This window comes from Abramis brama, assembly GCF_963993115.1.
Source record: "Abramis brama genome assembly, chromosome: 15".
In the NCBI taxonomy this organism is placed as follows: domain Eukaryota; kingdom Metazoa; phylum Chordata; class Actinopteri; order Cypriniformes; family Leuciscidae; genus Abramis; species Abramis brama.
In genome coordinates, this window is record NC_139977.1 from 32,474,486 (window position 1) to 32,496,281 (window position 21,796).

Below are 21,796 nucleotides of genomic sequence, written 5' to 3' on the forward strand. Positions count from 1 at the left end.
CATACCGCAGTGACCCTGTTTCAGAAGAATCTTTCTTTTATGTTCTTTGTTTCATCACAGTGACAAAATATTATGACAAACTGATGGATGAATGGATATTAGATGCAGTTCAGGGTAGGATCAAATTTCTCTCTATGAATAAGACTGTGTGTAATACTCAAAATATATATCAGATATATTAATATATATGTTGTGACAATAGGAATGTTTTCTGTGTGTTTAAAGACTAAATACGTTAGGTCTGCTCTGATCATGGTAGCAGCCGTCATTTAATGTTTTGCTGGAAAGGACTAAAGTTTCTCTATTATTTATCGGGATTCAAGGACCAAGAAGAGTCAAACAGCATCAGTATTTTCAGGCGATTCTATGCCGAAAATAGTCATTTCAACTTGTTAAAGGAGAGACAACGCCAGCTTTCATCCCTCTGATTTATCTGCCATTTTCTGGTGTGTGACGCATCACTTATTTCAGCATTGGACTGTTTTCCTGTTCCTGTCGAGGAGACGAGGACAAAATCTTCATGTAACCTTCACACAAACTTCTCTGTGGCAGTCGGAGAGTTTCGCCGTAAAGGAGTGGAGTAACTAGTTTGACTGTGTACTTTGAAAACTGTCATCCGTTCGTGACTGCCATAATGTGCACCAGCGGCCAATGAAATCCGATCGATTTTAATTTATGACAAACTATAACTCAAGATAGAGCAATTCCAATATCAGCCAAGTGAGTTGGAAGTCGAAGTTAAAACTTAAATCATGAATAGTTTTTAAATGACTACTTGAGCAAACATTTGCACCTGAATAATCTAGAGGTATTGTAAGTGTGATGATCATCTGCTAAATGAGCAACAACGACCACAATTCACTCCTTCAGTCAGTGAAGCTCCCACAAGCCGTTCATGAGAGTTTAAATGCTGGGGAATATTCCCATCTTCCCATAGGAGAAGAAGCAAGCAGGAGGAATTACTCCAGGAGAAACAATTGACATACTATTGTAAAGATGGAGATTAAGGAAGAACCCTGCAGAATAAAAGATGAAGATACAGAGGAACAAATAGGTTGGTGTTTTCCTTCATTCTCTTTAATGACTGATGAGGAACATTAAGATGAAACTGAAAAAAGGACAGAATTTTTGCTTGATTTTGACTTACCTAGTATATTTCTTATTGTTGTCATATTTTATGGTGGCTGAGAGAGCTCAACGCGCTGCAACAGAAGAAAACATGCAGAACATCTTCATCAGTTTTATAATAGAACTCCACATACTAACAACACAACAAAACACAGAAACGCACTAAAAACCAAATACAGAAACGCACTGCAAAAGTTCACAACAGTGTGTTTCTCTATTTTGTTGTATTGTGAGTATTTGGAGCACACGTGTGTTGTAAAACTGATGAAGATGTTTACTTAATTTGCGGGTGTTTTTTCTATTTGCATGTGTTTTCTTCAGTTGCAGCGCGTTGAGCTCTCTCGGCCACCATAATATTTCCTTCTTTATTTGAATTTTAAAAAATGTAATATGTTGATTTTAGACCCGATGGAAGTGAATGAAGACAAACAGCATCAGTTTCAAAGCCCTCATCATTTCAAAAATGAAGATGGAAACATCATTTCACAGATGAAGTGTTTCACACAAAAACAAGCTCTAAAAACTGGAGAAGAATCTTTCACCTGCTCTGAGTGTGGAAAGAGTTACATTCAGAAAGGAAACCTAAATATACACATGAGAATTCACACTGGAGAAAAACCGTTCACATGCTCTCAGTGTGGAAAGTGTTTCAATCGCAAAAGATATCTCAATGATCATCTGTTTACTCACTCTGGATTGAGATCATTCAGCTGTGATCAGTGTGATAAAACATTTGTTGTGGAATCAAACTAAAAAAAACACCTTATAGTTCATGCTGTGAAGTCTCACTTTTGTTCTTTTTGTGGAAAGAGTTTTTCACATCCGAATTCTTTAAAAGTGCATGAGCGTGTTCACACTGGTGTGAGACCTTATGTGTGCTTTGACTGTGGGAAGAGCTTTATTACATCCAGCAACTTAAAAAGACACCAAAGAGTTCATACTGAAGAGAAACCGTTCAAGTGCTCACACTGTGGAAAGAGTTTCACTCAGTCAGGAAACCTGAAGGATCACGAGAGAATTCATACTGGAGAGAAGCCGCACCAGTGCTCTACATGTGGGAATAGTTTCACCTTCTTCTCTAATCTACTGACTCATAAGAAAAAGCATTGCCCGAAGGTGTCTAAGTGAGCAAATGTTCTAGTTCAGATCATCACTTACATGTAAATAGTTTGATTTTCTCAGAGTTCCTATATGCAGTACAGACAAGTGTGGAATTTTATTTTAGTGTCTGGACAAGTATGGAAAAAAATCCACACTATTGCCCCATTCTGTATTCTAAAACTTAAAATTGAGAATAAAAAATAAAAAAAACATTTGTAATACAAGATGGTCCATTAAATCATTATTTATATGACACAAACAACACATTTTTAGTCGAGGTGTTTGATGCATTAAGATATTGAAGACTTTTTTTGCACCAGATGTTTTTCTATTGTAATATTTGAAGAACGACAAAGAGGCGATTCTTCTCATAATATGGACTCTGACAAACATCACTTAGAGAAGATGAAATTGCTCAGGAAAAGTAGATATGTTCTATGTGTCTGGCAATTCAGCAGTGACATGCCTAGTTTAGTTTTACAGCTGCTATCTAGTAGATATGAAAGAAGGTTTCTTATTTAAATTACACTGTGGTTAGGCTATGCCTTGTATTTTGACAAAAATTTAGTTCAAAAAAGTTAAAAAAAAGAAAAGCATCAATAATTATCTGACTAATGAATTACTGGATTCAACCTTGTTGACAAAACATGCATTTTGTATAATATGTGAAATTACTGTAACGCCATCAGCGTTTCCCTCTTCTTCAGGCAGGCTTTTTCCCTAAATGTCTCTTGACTTTTGAACGATGGCTAACGTCTAAACAACGTCAAAATTTGTAAGAAAATGTATTGTCAGATTACTTGTTTTTAACTTAAACTTGTTTTTGTAAATAAGCTACAAACAACTCTATAGTTCCCTCTGTCACATTCCCCATTGATATTCCCAGGGGAGGGTCTTTGTCTCCTCAGGTGTGAATCACTGCATTATTCATGATGTTTCACACCCTCCCCGCATACAGCCATTCTGACACATCCACACGAAGCCAGAGCTTCTCCTATCCAATCTTTTTTTCTCTCTCTCATAATTTCCGTAAACACGTCGTCTCAAGAAATATCTGCGTACACACGAAACCACTGAAACTGATTCAAAACGATGTAGTATGTATGCCAGACCAGTATGTGGCGCTGTAATTTTGCCACAGAGATGCACTAAAAATGGAGAAGACTTGGACCTTGTTAACAATAGTAATAGGCTCAGTAGCTTCTTTTTTCCCCTCTTTTTTTTAAACCAAGATCTTTATTGAATAATAAACAACCAAAAATGGCCTGGTACAAAATATGAAATGTCTTAATCAGAATATAAAGAAATAAGGAAATAACATAAAAAATACATTCAAGTAAATAATGAAATAAAAGAGTCTCAGTAGCTTCTGCAGAATGAACACAAGCATGTATTCCACAGTTGTTGTTGCGTGGCGTACTGGTGTCTGACTAGGGTCAACACGCAGGGTTCTATCATCGTTTCACAAAATATACGGATTGGCTGTACACGAAAACGCAAGGGTGTCGTTTCCAGATTTACTTGGACCCAGTTAAAAATAGAGGTTTCAGGCTCCCAAAACACCGGATCCGTCTGGACGAAACGTTGATGCGATACAAAATGTGCGATGTCCCATTAAAATATTTGAATGGTGTTTGCTTGTGTCTTGGCACGTTAATGTTTATATCTTATACCTTTGACAAACATTTTTGGTAAAATATAAAATTAAACCGATTTTGTGTAGTCACGATTCCTGAATGAGTGATTATTAAGAATCAGTTAATTTACTGAATCATATACTGAATTAAAAAACTTATAAACGAACCAGGGCAGTTATAGAATCAATTCAACTCAAATTGGATCCTGAATCTCATGTGTGACTTGAAATGAACAAATGTTGTATGTTCGGTTCATTTTAACGAATCAAAAACAATCAGTCATAGCAGTTATTGAAATAATCTCACTTTGATATTGAATCCTAATCTATCACTACTGAATCTTATATTGACTGGTTGTTTGTGTACAGAACCACGTTTAAAGATTATGAGTTGTTTCTAGTCCTTTCTAGTAATCCTGATGATGCTGATTAACTGGTTCAGGTGTATTTAATGTGGGTTGGAATGGATCTACACTGACCAGTGCTGAGTTTCCTAAAACCTTCATGAGCCTTAGTTGATTTTAGAGAACATGGCCATCTATGGACTTTAAGATCAGCTAAGCTTACGATGGTTTTTATTCTGACAAACTGTAACTTAATATACACAGTAGTATCTCAAAAATCAGCTAGGTGAGATGGAATTTGAAGTTAAAACTTAAATCATGAATAGTTTTTAAATGATTACTTGAGTGAAGATTTGCACCTGAATAATTGAGAGAGATTGTAAGTGTGATGATCATCTGCTAAATGAGCAACAATGACCACAATTCACTCCTTCAGTCAGTGAAGCTCCCACAGCCGTTCATGAGAGTTTAAATGCTGGGGAATATTCCCATCTTCCCACAGGAGAAGAAGAAGCAAGCAGGAGGAATTACTCCAGGAGAAACTACGAACATACTATTGTAAAGATGGAGATTAAGGAAGAACCCTGCAGAATAAAAGATGAAGATACAGAGGAACAGATAGGTTGGTGTTTTCCTTCATTCTCTTTAATGACTGATGAGGAACATTAAGAGAAAAACTGACATATAACTTTACATCCAAAACTATATACTAGTAGACTCAGAAGTAAACTAGATTTTTGCTAAATTAAGAATTACCTTTTTTTTCTTTGTTTCTCGTTTGTCCTTTTTTAAAGGGATACTTCACCGATTTTTCATATTAAACTATGTTATTCCCTTAACTAAGACGAGTTGATACATACCTCTCTCGTCTCAGTGCATGCACTTAATCGCTCTGGCGTGTGGCGACACTTTTATAGCACTTAGCTTAGCCCAGTTCATTCATTAGGATCCAGACAGAGATGAAACTAGAAGCGACCCAACACCTTCACGTTTTCCCTATTTAAATACAGTTACACGAGTAGTTACACGACCAAGTATGGTGACACAAAATAAAACGCTCGATGGTGTTTTAAGCCCCCAATGGCTCCCCAATGGTTTTAAGCCCCCAATGGCAGCTAACCCTACCCTCAACCTTAAAGGTCCCGTTCTTTGTGATCCCATGTTTCAAACTTTAGTTAATGTGTAATGTTGCTGTTAGAGCATAAATAATATCTGTAAAATTATAAAGCTCAAAGTTCAATGCCAAGCGAGATATTTTATTTAACAGAAATCGCCTACAGTGAACGGCCCGTTTGGACTACATCCCTCTACTTCCTTCTTTAATGACGTCACTAGAAAAGTTTTTTGACTAACCTCCGCCCACAGGATTGCTCCCTCAATTCTACCGAAATTCGTGTATGTACTTGCGCACTTCTTATAACTTACTGTGTTTACTCAGCTCTTACGGTGATTTTCTGAAGTAAAACTGACGCTTGATCTTTTGTGTGATGTACAATAAACTTTATTAAACTCATCAGTATATGTTTGATCATCATTCAGACAGCAGACTTGTAGGCTATTAATAAATAATGGATACATACAAGCAGAGAACAAATACGTTATAATAACCGTAATTAAACTACTAAACTATACCTGTTTCATCTCTATACAGCACTCTGACTTCTGTAGGCATTATTGTCCGACTCGAAATGAACACCGTTATGAGAGTTTCTGATATTATCATCATTCCGTGAGATGAAATTGTCCTGACAGACTGAGCGCGAGCTCGTGAAGCTCCGCCCCCTGGGTCGTCCAGCAGCAGCTTATTTGCATTTAAAGGGCACACACTAAAACAGCGCGTTTTTCTGAGCCCCCAAAAATGACAATTTAAACATGCTGTAAAAAATGATCTGTTGGGTATTTTGAGCTGAAACTTCACATACACGCTCTGGGGACATCAGAGACTTATTTTACATCTTGTGAAAAGGGGCATAATACGGGACCTTTAAACCTACCCATCCCCTCGCTGCCTGGAAGGCGCCGTTGGAAGCATAAAACACCAAATAAAACATGGCGCTTTTCTAAGCGTGTAAAAAGAAAACTATAATATATGGCGGAATAGCACTTGGGACTCGGGAGCACTTCGACTCGGCGCAGTAAAAAGTCATGCCTGAAAAATCCTCTCCCTCTCACTTCTGTCATTAGACCCAACGTGACTTTTTACTGTGCAGAGTCGAAGTGCTATTCCGCCATACATTATAGTTATCCTTTTTACCCGCTTAGAAAAGTGCCACGTTTTATTTTGTGTCACCATACTTGGTCGTGTAACTACTCTGTATTTAAATAGGGAAAATGTGGAGGTGTTTGGTCGCTTCTAACTTCATCTCTGTCTGGATCCTAATGAATGAACTGGGCTAAGCTAAGTGCTATAAAAGTGGCACTGCGCACCAGAGCGATTGGTGCACGCACTGAGACGAGAGAGGTATGTATCAACTCGTCTTAGTTAAGGGAATAACATAGTTTAATTTGAAAATCGGTGAAGTATCCCTTTAAATTGAATTTAATATGTTGATTTCAGACCTGGTGGAAGTGAATGAAGGCAAACACCATTATTTCACAAATGAAGATGAAAAACTGACATATAAAAATGAAGACAAACATCTGTTTCCAAAATCTCATCATTTCAAAAATGAAGATGGAGATGCAGTCGTTTCAAAGACTGAAGAGAATTTCACACAAAAACAAGCTGGAAAATCTGGAGTCAAAGGATCTTTCACCTGCTCTGAGTGTGGAAAGAGTTTCATTGAGAAAGGAAGTCTTAACAGACACATGAGAATTCACATTGGAGAAAAACCATTCACATGCTCTCAGTGTGGAAAGAGTTTCATTGAGAAAGGAAGTCTTAACAGACACATGAGAATTCACATTGGAGAAAAACCATTCACATGCTCTCAGTGTGGAAAGAGTTTCAATCAGAAAGTAACTCTTAACAGACACATGATTATTCACAGTGGAGAAAAAACGTTCACCTGCTCTGAGTGTGGAAAGAGTTTCAGTCATAAAGGAACCCTAAATGATCACATGAGAGTTCACACTGGAGAAAAACCGTTCACATGCTCTCAGTGTGGAAAGAGTTTCAGTTACAGAAACTCTCTCGATAATCATCTGCGCCGTCACTCTGGAGTGAGATCATTCAGCTGTGATCAGTGTGATAAAACATTTGTTTTTGAATCAGATTTAAGAAGACACATTACAACTCATGCTGCTGTGAAGCCTCACTTTTGTTCTTTTTGTGGAAAGAGTTTTTCACGACAGCAACATTTAAAAGGGCATGAGAGTATTCATACTGGTGTGAGACCTTATGTGTGCTTTGACTGTGGGAAGACCTTCATTACATCCTGCCACTTGAAAACACACCAGAGATTTCATACTGGAGAGAAACCGTACAAGTGCTCAAACTGTGGAAAGAGTTTCTCTCAATTAGAAGTCCTGAGAAGGCATGAGCAAATCCATACTGGAGAAGACCACACAAGTGCTCACACTGTGGAAAGAGATTCACTCATTTAGCAAACCTGAAAGAGCATAAGGTAGTTCATTCTGGAGAGAAACCTTACAAATGCTCTTCATGTGGAAAGCGTTACACTCGGCCATCTAAACTACGAAATCATGAAAAAAAACATTGCCAGAAGTTGCAAAATTAAATTTTACATCCATAATTTACAAATATTCTACTTACAAATAATTTGACATTCAAATAGTTACAATAAAGTGATTTAATCTAGGGCTGCCCTCATTTTAAGATTTTTCTAGTCGACTATTCGTCGTTCATTTCGGCGTTTATTATCAGACTAATCGCATATATATATATATATATATATATATATATATATATATATATATATATATATATATATATATATATGTATATATATATATATATGTATATATATATATATATGTATATATATATATATATGTGTATATATATATATATATATATATATATATATATATATATATATATATATATATATATATGTATATATATAAGCCAAATCATAATAATGATACATAGCCTAATCAAAATTAATGATTATGAATGTTGTGAAAAACAGCAAGGAGACTGTATGAGCATTTTAATGATTGATAATTGATTATTGACAATGCTTATTCGTTTTGATTTGCATTGTGTTTTGAGTCAAATCCAATATCTGATTACATTTATTTTTGTACATTTTGGTCATTGAATGTATTTTTTTATTATTATTGTAGGTTACTTGGGTCAAGGTGAAAGAAACAGACACAGTATTGATTGACTGACTGTTAGCAATTGTTCATATCTATTCTGTCATTCATTTTTCTGAAACAAACCATGAAGTCTTGTTTGTCTCCTTGGTTACCATTATGAGTTCTGTGTTTCAACTGTATTTTATTATCATCTCGTTTGTGTGTGTTTTATAAGTTTTATCCTCACAGTCACACTTTGTCTGGACCCCTTTTATGTTAGAGGTTGAGTTTTGTTTGCCTGCCTTTTTGGACTGCCTTCGAAGTGGATTATTAAAAACCTTTGACACGTGAATATCATCTTCTTGTTCTTCCTTCGACTGTGTGTGACAATTGTGAGTGTACACAAATAAAACTTGTCAGTTTCAAATGATGTTTTGGGCTACTTCTGATGTAAGACCAAAAATGACTGAGTATTTTAAGTTAAATGCAAGTGATCGTGCCTTCATACTTCAGCTTCCACGCTCTGCACAAACACTTGGATATGTGCCTAATAATAGGCTAGCGCACATTTATCTAGGTTAATGTTAGAGCGAGCTGCTATTTAAAGTTGCTGGCTTGCTACTACTTGCATGTTTCAAATGATAAGCCATATTTAAGGTTGATAGGTGATAGGCAAACGTTTGGATTTCCTACACAACATAATGTAATTCCCACAAGGACCCGCCGGTAACGCGACCTCATGACTTCGCCACAAGGTTTTTTCAGACAGACACAAACCATTAGGCGTAATGCACCTCACAGAGGTTTTTTATTTTATACAAAATATTAAAAAGTTATATTGTAAACTTTCCCCAGAACCCCTAAAATGATGTAAAATGATGAGAACATGTTAAATAAGGTGCAAAATGCTAGTGAAATGTTTTCACTCTGAACTACACGTTCAGATCAACCAGCTGTAGATCCTCCATGACAGAAAAGTGCAAATGCCCCAAATTGCTAGTAAACTTGAAGACTTAGATTAACTTGTTCTGGTGTGTTTAATGTGGGTTGGAATGGATCTACACTGACTAGTGCTGAGTTTCCCAAAACCTTCATGGGCCTTAGTTGATTTTAGAGAACATGGCCATCTGTGGACATTAAGATCAGCTAACCTTATGATGGTTTTTATTCTATGACAAACTACATTCACCTAAAGGATTATTAGGAACACCATACTAATACTGTGTTTGACCCCCTTTCGCCTTCAGAACTGCCTTAATTCTACGTGGCATTGATTCAACAAGGTGCTGAAAGCATTCTTTAGAAATGTTGGCCCATATTGGTAGGATAGCATCTTGCAGTTGATGGAGATTTGTGGGATGCACATCCAGGGCACGAAGCTCCCGTTCCACCACATCCCAAAGATGCTCTATTGGGTTGAGATCTGGTGACTGTGGGGGCCATTTTAGTACAGTGAACTCATTGTCAAGTTCAAGAAACCAATTTGAAATGATTCGAGCTTTGTGACATGGTGCATTATCCTGCTGGAAGTAGCCATCAGAGGATGGGTACATGGTGGTCATAAAGGGATGGACATGGTCAGAAACAATGCTCAGGTAGGCCGTGGCATTTAAACGATGCCCATTTGGCACTAAGGGGCCTAAAGTGTGCCAAGAAAACATCCCCCACACCATTACACCACCACCACCAGCCTGCACAGTGGTAACAAGGCATGATGGATCCATGTTCTCATTCTGTTTACGCCAAATTCTGACTCTACCATCTGAATGTCTCAACAGAAATCGAGACTCATCAGACCAGGCAACATTTTTCCAGTCTTCAACTGTCCAATTTTGGTGAGCTTGTGCAAATTGTAGCCTCTTTTTCCTATTTGTAGTGGAGATGAGTGGTACCCGGTGGGGTCTTCTGCTGTTGTAGCCCATCCGCCTCAAGGTTGTGCGTGTTGTGGCTTCACAAATGCTTTGCTGCATACCTCGGTTGTAGCTAGTGGTTATTTCAGTCAAAGTTGCTCTTCTATCAGCTTGAATCAGTCGGCCCATTCTCCTCTGACCTCTAGCATCAACAAGGCATTTTCGCCCACAGGACTGCCACATACTGGATGTTTTTCCCTTTTCACACCATTCTTTGTAAACCCTAGAAATGGTTGTGCGTGAAAATCCCAGTAACTGAGCAGATTGTGAAATACTCAGACCGGCCCGTCTGGCACCAACAACTATGCCACGCTCAAAATTGTTTAAATCACCTTTCTTTCCCATTCTGACATTCAGTTTGGAGTTCAGGAGATTGTCTTGACCAGGACCACACCCCTAAATGCATTGAAGCAACTGCCATGTGATTGGTTGATTAGATAATTGCATTAATGAGAAATTGAACAGGTGTTCCTAATAATCCTTTAGGTGAGTGTATAACTCAATATATACAGTAGTATCTCAAAAATCAGCCAGGTGAGTTGGAATTTGAAGTTAAAACTTAAAGTTCATGAATAGTTTTTAAATGATTACTTGAGCGAACATTTGCACCTGAATAATTGAGAGTGATTGTAAGTGTGATGATCATCTGCTAAATGAGCAACAACCACCACAATTCACTCCTTCAGTCAGTGAAGCTCCCACAGCCGTTCATGAGAGTTTAAATGCTGGGGAATATTCCCATCTTCCCACAGGAGAAGAAGCAAGCAGGAGGAATTACCCCAGGAGAAACTACGGACATACTATTGTAAAGATGGAGATTAAGGAAGAACCCCACAGAATAAAAGATGAAGATACAGAGGAACAAATAGGTTGGTGTTTTCCTTCAATCTCTTTAATGACTGATGAGGAACATTAAGATGAAAACTGACATATAACTTTACATCCAAAACTAGATACTAGTAGACTCAGAAGTAAACTAGATTTTTGCTAAATTAAGAATGAACTTTTTTTCTTTGTTCTCATTTGTCCTTTTTTAAATTGAATTAATGATTTCAGACCTGATGGAAGTGAATGAAGGCAAACACCATTATTTCACAAATGAAGATGAAAAACTGACTTATAAAAATGAAGACAAACAACATCTCTTTCCAAAACCTCATCATTTCAAAACTGAAGATGGAGATGCAGTCGTTTCAAAGACTGAAGAGAATTTCACACAAAAACAAGCTGGAAAATCTGGAGTCAAAGGATCTTTAACCTGCTCTCAGTGTGGAAAGAGTTTCATTCAGAAAGGAAATCTTAACAGACACATGAGAATTCACATTGGAGAAAAACCATTCACATGCTCTCAGTGTGGAAAGAGTTTCATTCAGAAAGGAAATCTTAACAGACACATGATTAGTCACACTGGAGAAAAAACGTTCAGCTGCTCTGAATGTGGAAAGAGTTTCAGGCGTAAAGGATACCTAAATGATCACATGAGAATTCACACTGGAGAAAAACCGTTCACATGCTCTCAATGTGGAAAGAATTTCACTCTGAAAAGCACTCTCAACTACCATCTGCTCTCTCACTCTGGAGTGAGATCATTCAGCTGTGATCAGTGTGATAAAACATTTGTTTCTTCATCAAACTTAAAAACACACCTTAAAGTTCATTCTGCTGTGAAGCCTCACTTTTGTTCTTTTTGTGGAAAGAGTTTTTCACAACTGAACTCTTTAAAAAGGCACGAGAGGATTCATACTGGTGTGAAACCTTATGTGTGCTTTGACTGTGGGAAGACCTTCACTACATCCTGCAATTTAAAAACACACCAGAGAGTTCATACTGGAGGGAAACGATACAAGTGCTCACACTGTGGAAAGAGATTTGCTTGGTCATCTAGTCTACGAATTCATGAAAAAAAGCATTGGCAGAAGTTTTCTAAGTGAGCAAATTTCACTTTCACATGATTTACAGATGTTCTACTTATAAATAATTTGACAGTCAAATAGTTTCAATAAAGTGATTTAATCTAGGACTGCCCTTGTTTTAAGATTGTTCTAGTCGACTATATGTTGTTCATTTTGGCGATTTATAGACTAATCGCATGGGTATATTAATAAGCCAAATCATAATAATGAGCCTAGTAAATGCCTATACATCGCCTAATCAGCACTCAAGCGCACACATAAAGCTTGCCACAGCGCACTGGCAAAAGTAATGATTATGAAAGTCATGAAAAAACAGCAAGGAGACTGTCTGAGAATTTTAATAATTGATAATTGATAATTGATTATTGACGATGCTGATTTGTCATCTCAGCATAATAGTGAATTCCAACAGAATTCCGTTTTAATCGGTTCATTTCAAAATATTAATTTCAAGCTTTCTATATATATGCATTTCTCATGTCTGCAAGGAAAGTTCACACTGAGTTTCGGTTTATTTTGTGACGCACTCAAGTTCACAGAGACAGAGACAGCAGAAAGAGCATCTTGATTGTTTTCTTTATTTTACAAAAGCACAACGTTTAGTTATTGTTGTCACAGACACTCATTCTCAGTTTGTTTTCACAAGTTTCTTGTTTCCCTTTGTTCTATTTTCCCACCACTTGTTTGTCTCCTTGGTTACCATTATGAGTTCTGTGTTTCAACTGTGTTTTATTATCATCTGGTTTGTGTGTGTTTTATAAGTTTTATCCTCACAGTCACTCTTTGTCTGGTCCCCTTTTATGTTAGAGGTTGTGTTTTGTTTGCTTGCCTTTTTGGACTGCCTTCGAAGTGGATTATTAAAAACTTTTGACACTTGATCATCATCTTCTTGTACTTCCTTCAAATGTGTGTGACAATTGTGTGTACACAAATAAAACTTGTCAGTTTCGAATAACGTATTGGGCTATTTGTGATGTAAGACCAAAAACGACTGAGTATTTTAAGTTTTATTTCTTCAATTAACTGACTAATAACACTTTTGGTCGCCTAAGCCAACTTCTAGTCAACTAACGATTAGTCGACTATTTGGGGGCAGCCCTAATTTATTCTGAGAAGGTAATTTGAAAAAATTAGTAGTGAAGTTTGAATCTGGTGACACTTTGATTAGGCATTGCCCTTCTCTTTTCACAAATGCTGTAAAATGGTTTATAATAATATGATTAAATTTTACTGACCTTCAAAAACTTGTTTTGTTGCATTACATTATTTTTTTTATTTATTTTTTTCAGGTGAACTGTGGCGATATAAATTTCTGTTTTTTGCCCAATATCTAGTCCGGGTTCATCTTTTGCAAGGTAATTATTGCAAAATGGGTTTTTTTGCAGTAGGTGATGCCATCAGCTCATTAACTAAAATAAATAAGCCTAATCATAAAACAGCCCTACTGTGTTGCATTAGACTGTAAATTAGTGCTGTCAAATAGATTAATCGCAATTAATCACATCTAATGTAGTTTACCTGTTGGGTGTGATGTTTAATATCCACTGACAACATCTGTAGTCCCACTTATAATAATATAATAATAATTTCTTACATTTATATAGCGCTTTTCAGGGTCCTCAAAGCGCTTCACATATGGAAGGGGGAATCTCCTCAACCACCACCAATGTGCAGCTCCACCTGGATGATGCGACGGCAGCCATATTGCACCAGAACGCCCACCACACACCAGCTTACTGGTGGAGAGGAGATAGTGATGAAGCCAATCAGTATATGGGGATGATTAGGAAGCCATGATGGACAGAGGCCAAGGGGCAAATTTGGCCAGGATGCCGGGGTTACACCTCTACTCTTTTTCGAAGGACATCCTGGGATTTTTAATGACCACAGAGAGTCAGGACCTCGGTTTAACGTCTCATCCGAAGGACGGTGCTCTTTGACAGTATAGTGCCCCCATCGCTACAATGGGGCGCCACACAGACCACAGGGTGAGCGCCCCCTGCTGGCCTCACTAACACCTCTTCCAGCAGCAACCTGGTATTTCTCAGGAGGTCTCCCATTCAGGTACTGACCAGGCTCAACCCTGCTTAGCTTCAGTGGGCAACCAGTCTTGGGCTACAGGGTGATATGGCTGCTGGCCACTTCTTAACAACCGCTTTTTTATAGACAAGTAAAAGCTTTAATAAATTGACAAGCAGGTATTATTGAAGTATTTTATAGCATAGAATGAAATGAGAAAATATCTTGAGCTTGTGTAAGCTTGTGTTGACCACAGACCTTATTTCTAAAAACCAATCGTATTCGGGATCCTCTTTACCTGAAGAACTCTGTTCTTATTCAAATGTAATTATACAAATCCTCAGAAGCACAAAGTGAAGACAGACACAAACCATTAGGCGTAATGCACCTTTTTTATTTTATAAAAAAATATTAAAAAGTTATATTGTAAACTTTCCCCAGAACCCCTAAAATGATGCAAACTGATGAGAACATGTTAAATAAGGTGCAAAATGCTAGTGAAATGTTTTCACTCTGAACTACACGTTCAGATCAACCAGCTGTAGATCCTCCATGATGGAAAAGCAAAAGACAGAGATGTTGACAGATATGTCAGTCTAGATGAAATTCCACATTTCAGTAAACTGACAACCTTCATACTGTACAGTGTTTTACATGGATTTGCTTTAAGATACGCTGCTGCCATTGGTTTAAAGGAGCTGTATGTAAGAAATGTATTTCAATTAATCATAAAATGGCCCTGATATGTCATAGACATTAAGAAATCATGTTCATTTCAAATACTTATATCACTGACAACAGTAGTCCGGCCAGGATATTGTCATTTAAAAAGTGAAGTTGCAGCCCTCAACTGATGTTGATGTTGTCATGTTGTGTTTTGGCCTGAAGCACCACCCTCCACCTATCTACCTACAAGTCAGTAGTGTTTCGGCATCCGGGTTGCCAGCTCAGCTCTAGTTACCACAGCTGCAGCTACAAACATTCGTGCTGGATCCTGCAGCCTATCTGGCAACCTCGAGTCAGGGGGGAGGGGGAGGGGATACACCGCTCTACAGTAATTTGAAAGTGATTGCAGTACCAGTTTTGGCCACAATCTTACATACGGCTCCTTTAAAGCAAGCACTCAAGGCTTTAGCGTCCTCTTGCGCTACAGGACTCTGTCCAGCAGATGGAGACACACTGTGACGTCACGGACTGCAGAATGAGAGCTGAAGAACTCAAAACAAGCTGGATGTACAGTAGTGATCTAAAGGGAAAAAAGACAGCAATAAATATAACAATACACTATAACACGATCAAAAAGTTTTTCAATACAAACTTTATGTTTGCTTGAGAAAGCCAGGCCAGACAGTTTGAATTAGTTTTGAAAGCTTGAATTTTGAAGTTTTTAAGGCTAGGGTGTTGCTATGCATTTGCTGGGGTGTTCAGGATGGTTACTAGGGTGTTGTCAACGGTTTCTGGGCCATTTCTATGGTGTTGCTATATGAAGTTGCTAGTGTTCTAGCTGGTTGCTATGGTGTTGTAGGTGGTGCTACTGTATGTAGTTGCTATGGTATTATAAGTGGTTGCTAGGGTGTTTATTTTTAGCTTAATTTCGGTCACCGATGGAGTTTGGCTTCCTTGCCACTCTTGCTTGTGGCTTGCTTAGTTGGAGACATATAATGTTCAGCAATATTATTGATCTGACTGCACTGACACTGTTGGATTAGAACTGAACTGATCTTAACAATGACATCACTGTTTTCTACAAAGCTGCTTTATGACTGAATTGAAGTTATTTCATAATTGATTAACTCAGGGAATGAACTGACCTTAGCTGATCAATGACACTATTGTCTTTTTAAAGCTGCTTTACAGCAGAATTGAATTCCGATTGCATCATTTAATTATTAATTTCCTGTTTATCCCGATCAAGCTGCTTTGAAACAATCTGTATTTTATAAAGCAATTTAAAAATAAAGGTGACGACTTTTGCTGAGATATATTCTGGGTGGTTTCTAGGATGTTGCTATGCAGTTGCTAGGGTGTTGCTAAGGCGTTATGGGTTGTTGCTATGCGTTTGCTGGTGGCTATGGTGTTCTGGGTGGTTGCTAGGGTGTTGCTATGCGGTTGTTAGGTTATTCCTAATGGTTAAAAGCCAAAAACACATTTCGCTCAGATTTCAGTTCCACACATCAGTTGTCTCTCTTTCTCTGTAGATGATCTGTGAATCTCTCACCTCATCTGTGACTGTCTCTGATTCAGCAGAATGAAACTCTACAGGTCCGGCTGCATCCAGACACACTGGAATAATAATAATAAAAAGATTTATGTCTTTATAAACTCTATAAAGAAAAGAATGTGAAGTATAGGAAAAACCGGGGCTAGTTGTCACAAGGTATTTCAGTAACAAATGTCAGTAAATTCCAGTTTTTAATTAAAAATGACGAACATGCTTTCGCTGTAGTTTTATATTAAACTGTTTTACATTAGGATAATTCTTGTGAATTTCAGTCCTCTAAACTACACAGCAAAATACACACATTTAGACAACAATTAATAAGGGTTGATTGTGGTCATCATTCAAATGCTGTCACATTTTAATTGGGGCAAGTTGTCATGCATTTTAAATGTTAGTACTGTATACTTTACAAAAAAAGAAGAAAAAAAAATCAATACAATGGTTTGCATTTTCTTTGTTACTTTGTGCTGTATAAATATGTTTCATTTTAAGTAATCTTCAGGCTTTAAGCTTTGTTTAAAAAATAAATCTCCTGGAGGAATACTCACTGAAATAAAAATGGTTACAACTTGCCCCATGCAGCCTTCCCCATCTGTAATAATAAGGCAAACGTTTTAAGAACAAAACACAATTGCAGATAAAATACTCACTGTTTGGTTTTTGCTGCATGCTGTCTCTGCGAGTAAGCTTGAGTACGCTTTTCTCCCACGATTCATTGATTTTTGAGTCCTTCTTTCTGCTGTCCATCTCTCTCTCTTAAGACCTTTATCTCTTCTGCAGGGTCTGATCCTCCAGATGTGATCCGTCTCGCACCACCTTCCCTCCACAGTGAGTCCAGCGCAATGATTGTCAGTGACTTTCACTTCAAATGCAACATTTAAGTAATCTCATATTTCAAACTCAGCGTTACGAAATGCATAAAGATGTGTTTCATTCACCTTCTGACGACTGTAAAAGTGAATCGATGAGGAGCAGAAATATCCACATTAGCTCTATGTGTGTGTGTGTGAGAGAGAGAGAGAGAGAGAGAGAGAGAATCCTGTAACTACACCTGATGAATGACGAGAACCGAACAAGAGCTCAGAGAAAACAGAATAAACTCAACAAGAGAGAAAGAGGGATAATAAAACAAAAAAGCATAAGTGAACTCTGCGCTGCTCTTATAATCTAATCTTTGGCTCCGCCTATTGACGCAATCATTGAGGAAACATGACTGAGTAAATACTAAAAATTCTTTGAACTGACATGGAAAGAAGCTATTTTTAGCTACAGCTTCTGACATGATTGACTGCATTGATTGCCTAATGCCTCCTGCAGGAAACACATTTATTTTACAAATGTGAATAAGACACGATTTTAAATATCAACTCAACAACTGTATTAGTATTACCATGACCTGCATAGGCAAAACAATATGCAAAATTATTAACATGAAATAAATTATAAACAACATACAATGAACAAACACTGTACTAAAATATTCAAAAGATGCATTTTTTCAGATTGATTAGACTTTTAATTACATCAATTAAAGATTGTTTTGTTCTAATTCTATTTATTTTACTATCTTCAGTTGCATTTGATTATTTGCATTTAGCATTGTTTTTCTTCTGATGACACTTGATGACACCGGTCAAGAGTCATTTGAACTTGAAGAAATATGTGAAATATGTGAAATGTGAAATGTAATACAAAGGTGAGTGCAAGATGATTGACAGATGATGATGATGCAAATGTGTAGATCGATCTTGTGATTCAGAGAAGGTGTAGTTTAGGAAAACATCTGCACCATTCAAGATTAGATTAGATCAATGTTATTGTGGAAACTATGCCAAATGGCAGTGACAGAGTGCAAGTGATCAGCCTACACTACACCATTCTTCACATCTTATTCTTTATTTTATGACTATGATTATTATGACTATTTAGCTAATGTAGTGAGCAAAGCATGTGACATGAAACACAATCACAGAAAAACTTTTCAATTAACTGTGGTGGTAAAAATAGACTTTAAGTCGCTTGGCTGTAATTTGAGTCTGATCAGGCCAAGGAACTTCACCTTTGTGCAGGTTAGCTGTTGTAAAACCAGAATCATCAACACTACATACCTCTTCATTGTGTGCACAAATAGTCGAGAGAGTGAGATGACAGGCATGAGCTCAAGCATAAAGCAAAGGCCTGAAACTGTATAGCGTTACTTCATTCATTTCAGTTTTCAAGTTTGTTAAAATTCCGCTGTAGTCAATAATTTTATCCCTCAAAACTCATCTTTGATCATCATTACATTAACATTTTTCCTGTAAATATAAAAATTTTCATGCCTTAAAATATCTTGAATGTAACTCTACAACCTTGCTTCATTTAGTGCCTTATAACGTCGTAATATTCACCCGCTATATTGCTAAATCTACCCGATTTTTCATATCCACAAAAAAATATACTGGGATAACCTGGCAGCTTTCGAGACTTTGTTTGAAAAACAAAATATGCTAAGTATACTTGCAGCCAGACTAATTTAGTATACTTCAAGTGTGTTAATGATTAGTTAACTTGAAGTGTGCTATTTTGAAACAACTAATTTTGTTCTAAGTATATTTTAGTTGTAATTAAATTGTAGTAAAGCATAACTTTAAGTGTATTTAGTGTGCTAAATTGGAACAACTTCAAGTATACTTAGTATACTTTAAGTATATGCCTGTGTAGGGACTAATTACATGCTTGATTAATGATATAAGTGTAATTTATTTGTGTAACAAGTACAGTACAAATTCATTATGGGTGTCTTTGAAACATACAAGCAATATACCATAAGTATATTTTGTTGTTGTTGTTGTTGTTTCTCTCCTGCAGAAGAAATTAATTACACTAGTTTCCAGGAGCCTCAGTGCAAAAAGAGTTCATCATTAGTTTTATGTACTTATCTTCACTAATTTACTTATTTCAATACAATAACACTATAAATTGGGAATTACTTTCACAGCTAGCTTTATATTATAGGCTGTTCTACTACTGACAAGTGATGTTACGCAGACATGTCTGTTGGCTAAATTCAGTATTTATTGAGCATTGTATAAACATGGTCATTTAGACATTAAAGAATAAATTTGGGGCCGAGGACACTTTGAGGTATAAACAGACAATGTTGTAAATACACTTTGACACTTACATGACCTTCACAAAGTGTTCAGCAGAATCCAAATAATACAGACATTTAATCCCTGCTGATCATGTGCTCATGCATCTTAAATACAGAGATCGTTGTGCACTTGAACAAGACTTGACACCAGTCATAGGAGGTTCTTAAGATAAAAATAACTTCTAAACGGAAGTAAAGTAATGACACGTTTAAGGAAAAATATTTTGCATCTCTAGACAGTTTTTTTGCAACATGAACTACATGTTCAAATAGGAGGAAGACACAGTATTAAATCAAAATCAGTTTAAATATGTAGCCTGTACACAGTACAGTTATAGCCTTGCATGAACACTTAAAAACTGAGCATTTTCAGAGGAAAATATTAGTTTTTTGTATTCCAGTCTCATTCTGATTCACCGACTGAAAGTAACGTGAAGAGCATTCTGCCAGTTAGATGAGAAAACTTGCAGCTTTCTGAAGAGAAAACAGTGTTAGAAATCAAAACACGTGCACGTTTATTTTTTGATTATGAGCTGTGAGTCTCTGACCTCATCCCTGGATTTCTCTTTTCTCCGCAGGTCCGTCTGGATCAAGAGAGACTGAAAGCAAACAAACAGACGTTCAGGCTATGGTTTGAGAGAGTCACATGATCATATTCCACACTGAAATCATAATGAACGTCACGATGCAAGAGCAGTTAAATGATCTTAATATGACATTTCCTCATCTTTTATCGATCTGTGAAAACCTATTGAAAAGTAACTTGATTTAATATGTGATATAATTTTCTGATTTATCATTGCAGGATCCAATTCCATGCATTTCATTGGACTAAAACCCCAAGTTAAGGGTCAACAGTCAACATTAACTTTATATATACATATCTGCACTCGCGCAAATGTTATTATTATTTTAAACATGCACATCATATATAGGCATTATATGTACGGATATTTGTGTTAAAATCTGAAATTCCTCTCAAACTTTCTTACACTTTGGTCGATATGCGTCCAGACTGTTTTTCTGCTCCAGAATTAGATGTTTTCTGAATCCACAGGCTTTTTCTTTTCCGTTAATTGTTTTTTCCTTCTGCGCAGGTTTGTCTTCATCTGTCATCTTTTCTTTTCCTTTAGCTGCGTGTCGTTCTCTTTCTGGCATTTCTTTTAGCTTTCTTGTCATATTACTGGTACAAAGTCTTATTCATCTTATTTTGGGGTATCAGAGAACATCTGCAAAACACACAAAATATATAACCGCATCAATATTAAAGAGAAATCATGCATTTCTGACTGGACAAACACTATAGTGCAGGCCAAAAGTTTGAGACCATATTGACAGTCTGAGATAAATCTAGAAAATATTGTGGATTTTAAAATATTTAAACTTCTTCTCTATAGGGATAATTAATCATGTGTTCACAAATGAGTGATTATTGATTATGTTAACTCTTAAAAACAGTCGCATTTACTTGCTTCCAGTGAAAAACGCTCAATGATCTTTGAAACATTTTCAGATCAAAGCAAGAAAGCGACATACAAAGTAGTTTGTCTGCTTTCAACTCAAATTCTAGTTTGTAATTTAAAGAGTTGTTTTAAATCAGAGCTATGCATTATCTTTATCTGAACACGATGTAGAAATGCCAAACAAACGAACGACAGCAGAAAACACTCACCTAGATCCAGATCTGGAAATATTTATTTCTATTTTTTCATTTAAATCCTTTGAGAAGACGGCTAAAACCTCAGACTTTAATCACAGCCGAGAACAGCAGAATCCACCAGGAAATGACTGAGTAAATAAACAGCTTCTGTGACGCATGAAGCAAATGGAGAAAGTGCCTGAACTGGTTTAGCCTCTTTTTTTCTTTTAAAATCCATCTGGTCTTTGTTAATACTTTACAATGACTGATAATCCAGTTGATTACATTACAGAGTTTGGCCACAGCAAGAAGACATTTAATATCATGTATGACATCACCTAATGAGACCACTGATGATGACACTCATTTCTATTAGCAAATAAAAAACTATTTTCAAAATATTTGCATTAAATTCATTGCATTACAGGGACATGTATTTTCCTACTGTATGTGTAACCCGTCTCTACTGATGAATCCAGATCTGGTCTCTCAGTGCTGAATTCAATGTCAAGGTTTTTCTTTTCATGCTGATTCAGGATCAGA

General features: G+C 36.7%; 2 protein-coding genes and 2 long non-coding RNA genes across 9 annotated transcripts in view; 2 read left to right on the forward strand and 2 right to left on the reverse strand.

The window, feature by feature from the left end:
• LOC311097510 (uncharacterized protein) overlaps positions 1-13,477 on the forward strand; it is a 53,276-nt gene extending 39,799 nt beyond the window's left edge. For 2 of the 5 annotated variants that reach the window (XM_084137243.1, XM_084137242.1), the window contains exons 2-3: positions 4,712-4,831; positions 6,767-8,039. In XM_084137243.1, coding sequence (XP_083993369.1) covers positions 4,774-4,831; positions 6,767-7,755 — 1,047 coding nt within the window. In that variant the 5' untranslated portion in view covers positions 4,712-4,773 and the 3' untranslated portion in view covers positions 7,756-8,039. Of the gene's footprint in view, positions 1-937; positions 1,055-1,531; positions 3,931-4,711; positions 4,832-6,766; positions 8,040-11,077; positions 11,195-11,381 lie in introns of those variants that run through there. The other 3 variants (XR_014609266.1, XM_084137245.1, XM_084137244.1) reach the window with 3 other exon arrangements.
• Positions 1-21,796, forward strand: part of LOC311097516 (uncharacterized protein) — a 202,312-nt gene that overhangs the window by 165,957 nt on the left and 14,559 nt on the right. The window lies entirely within an intron of this gene.
• On the reverse strand, positions 14,633-17,782 carry LOC311097532. The gene is made up of 3 exons (XR_014609273.1): positions 17,129-17,782; positions 16,476-16,540; positions 14,633-15,503 (listed from the first exon to the last, which is right to left on the reverse strand). It is a non-coding gene; the product is annotated as an uncharacterized lncRNA (long non-coding RNA).
• On the reverse strand, positions 19,949-21,597 carry LOC311097531. Its single transcript, XR_014609272.1, has 4 exons — positions 21,287-21,597; positions 20,607-20,843; positions 20,163-20,213; positions 19,949-20,088 (listed from the first exon to the last, which is right to left on the reverse strand). It is a non-coding gene; the product is annotated as an uncharacterized lncRNA (long non-coding RNA).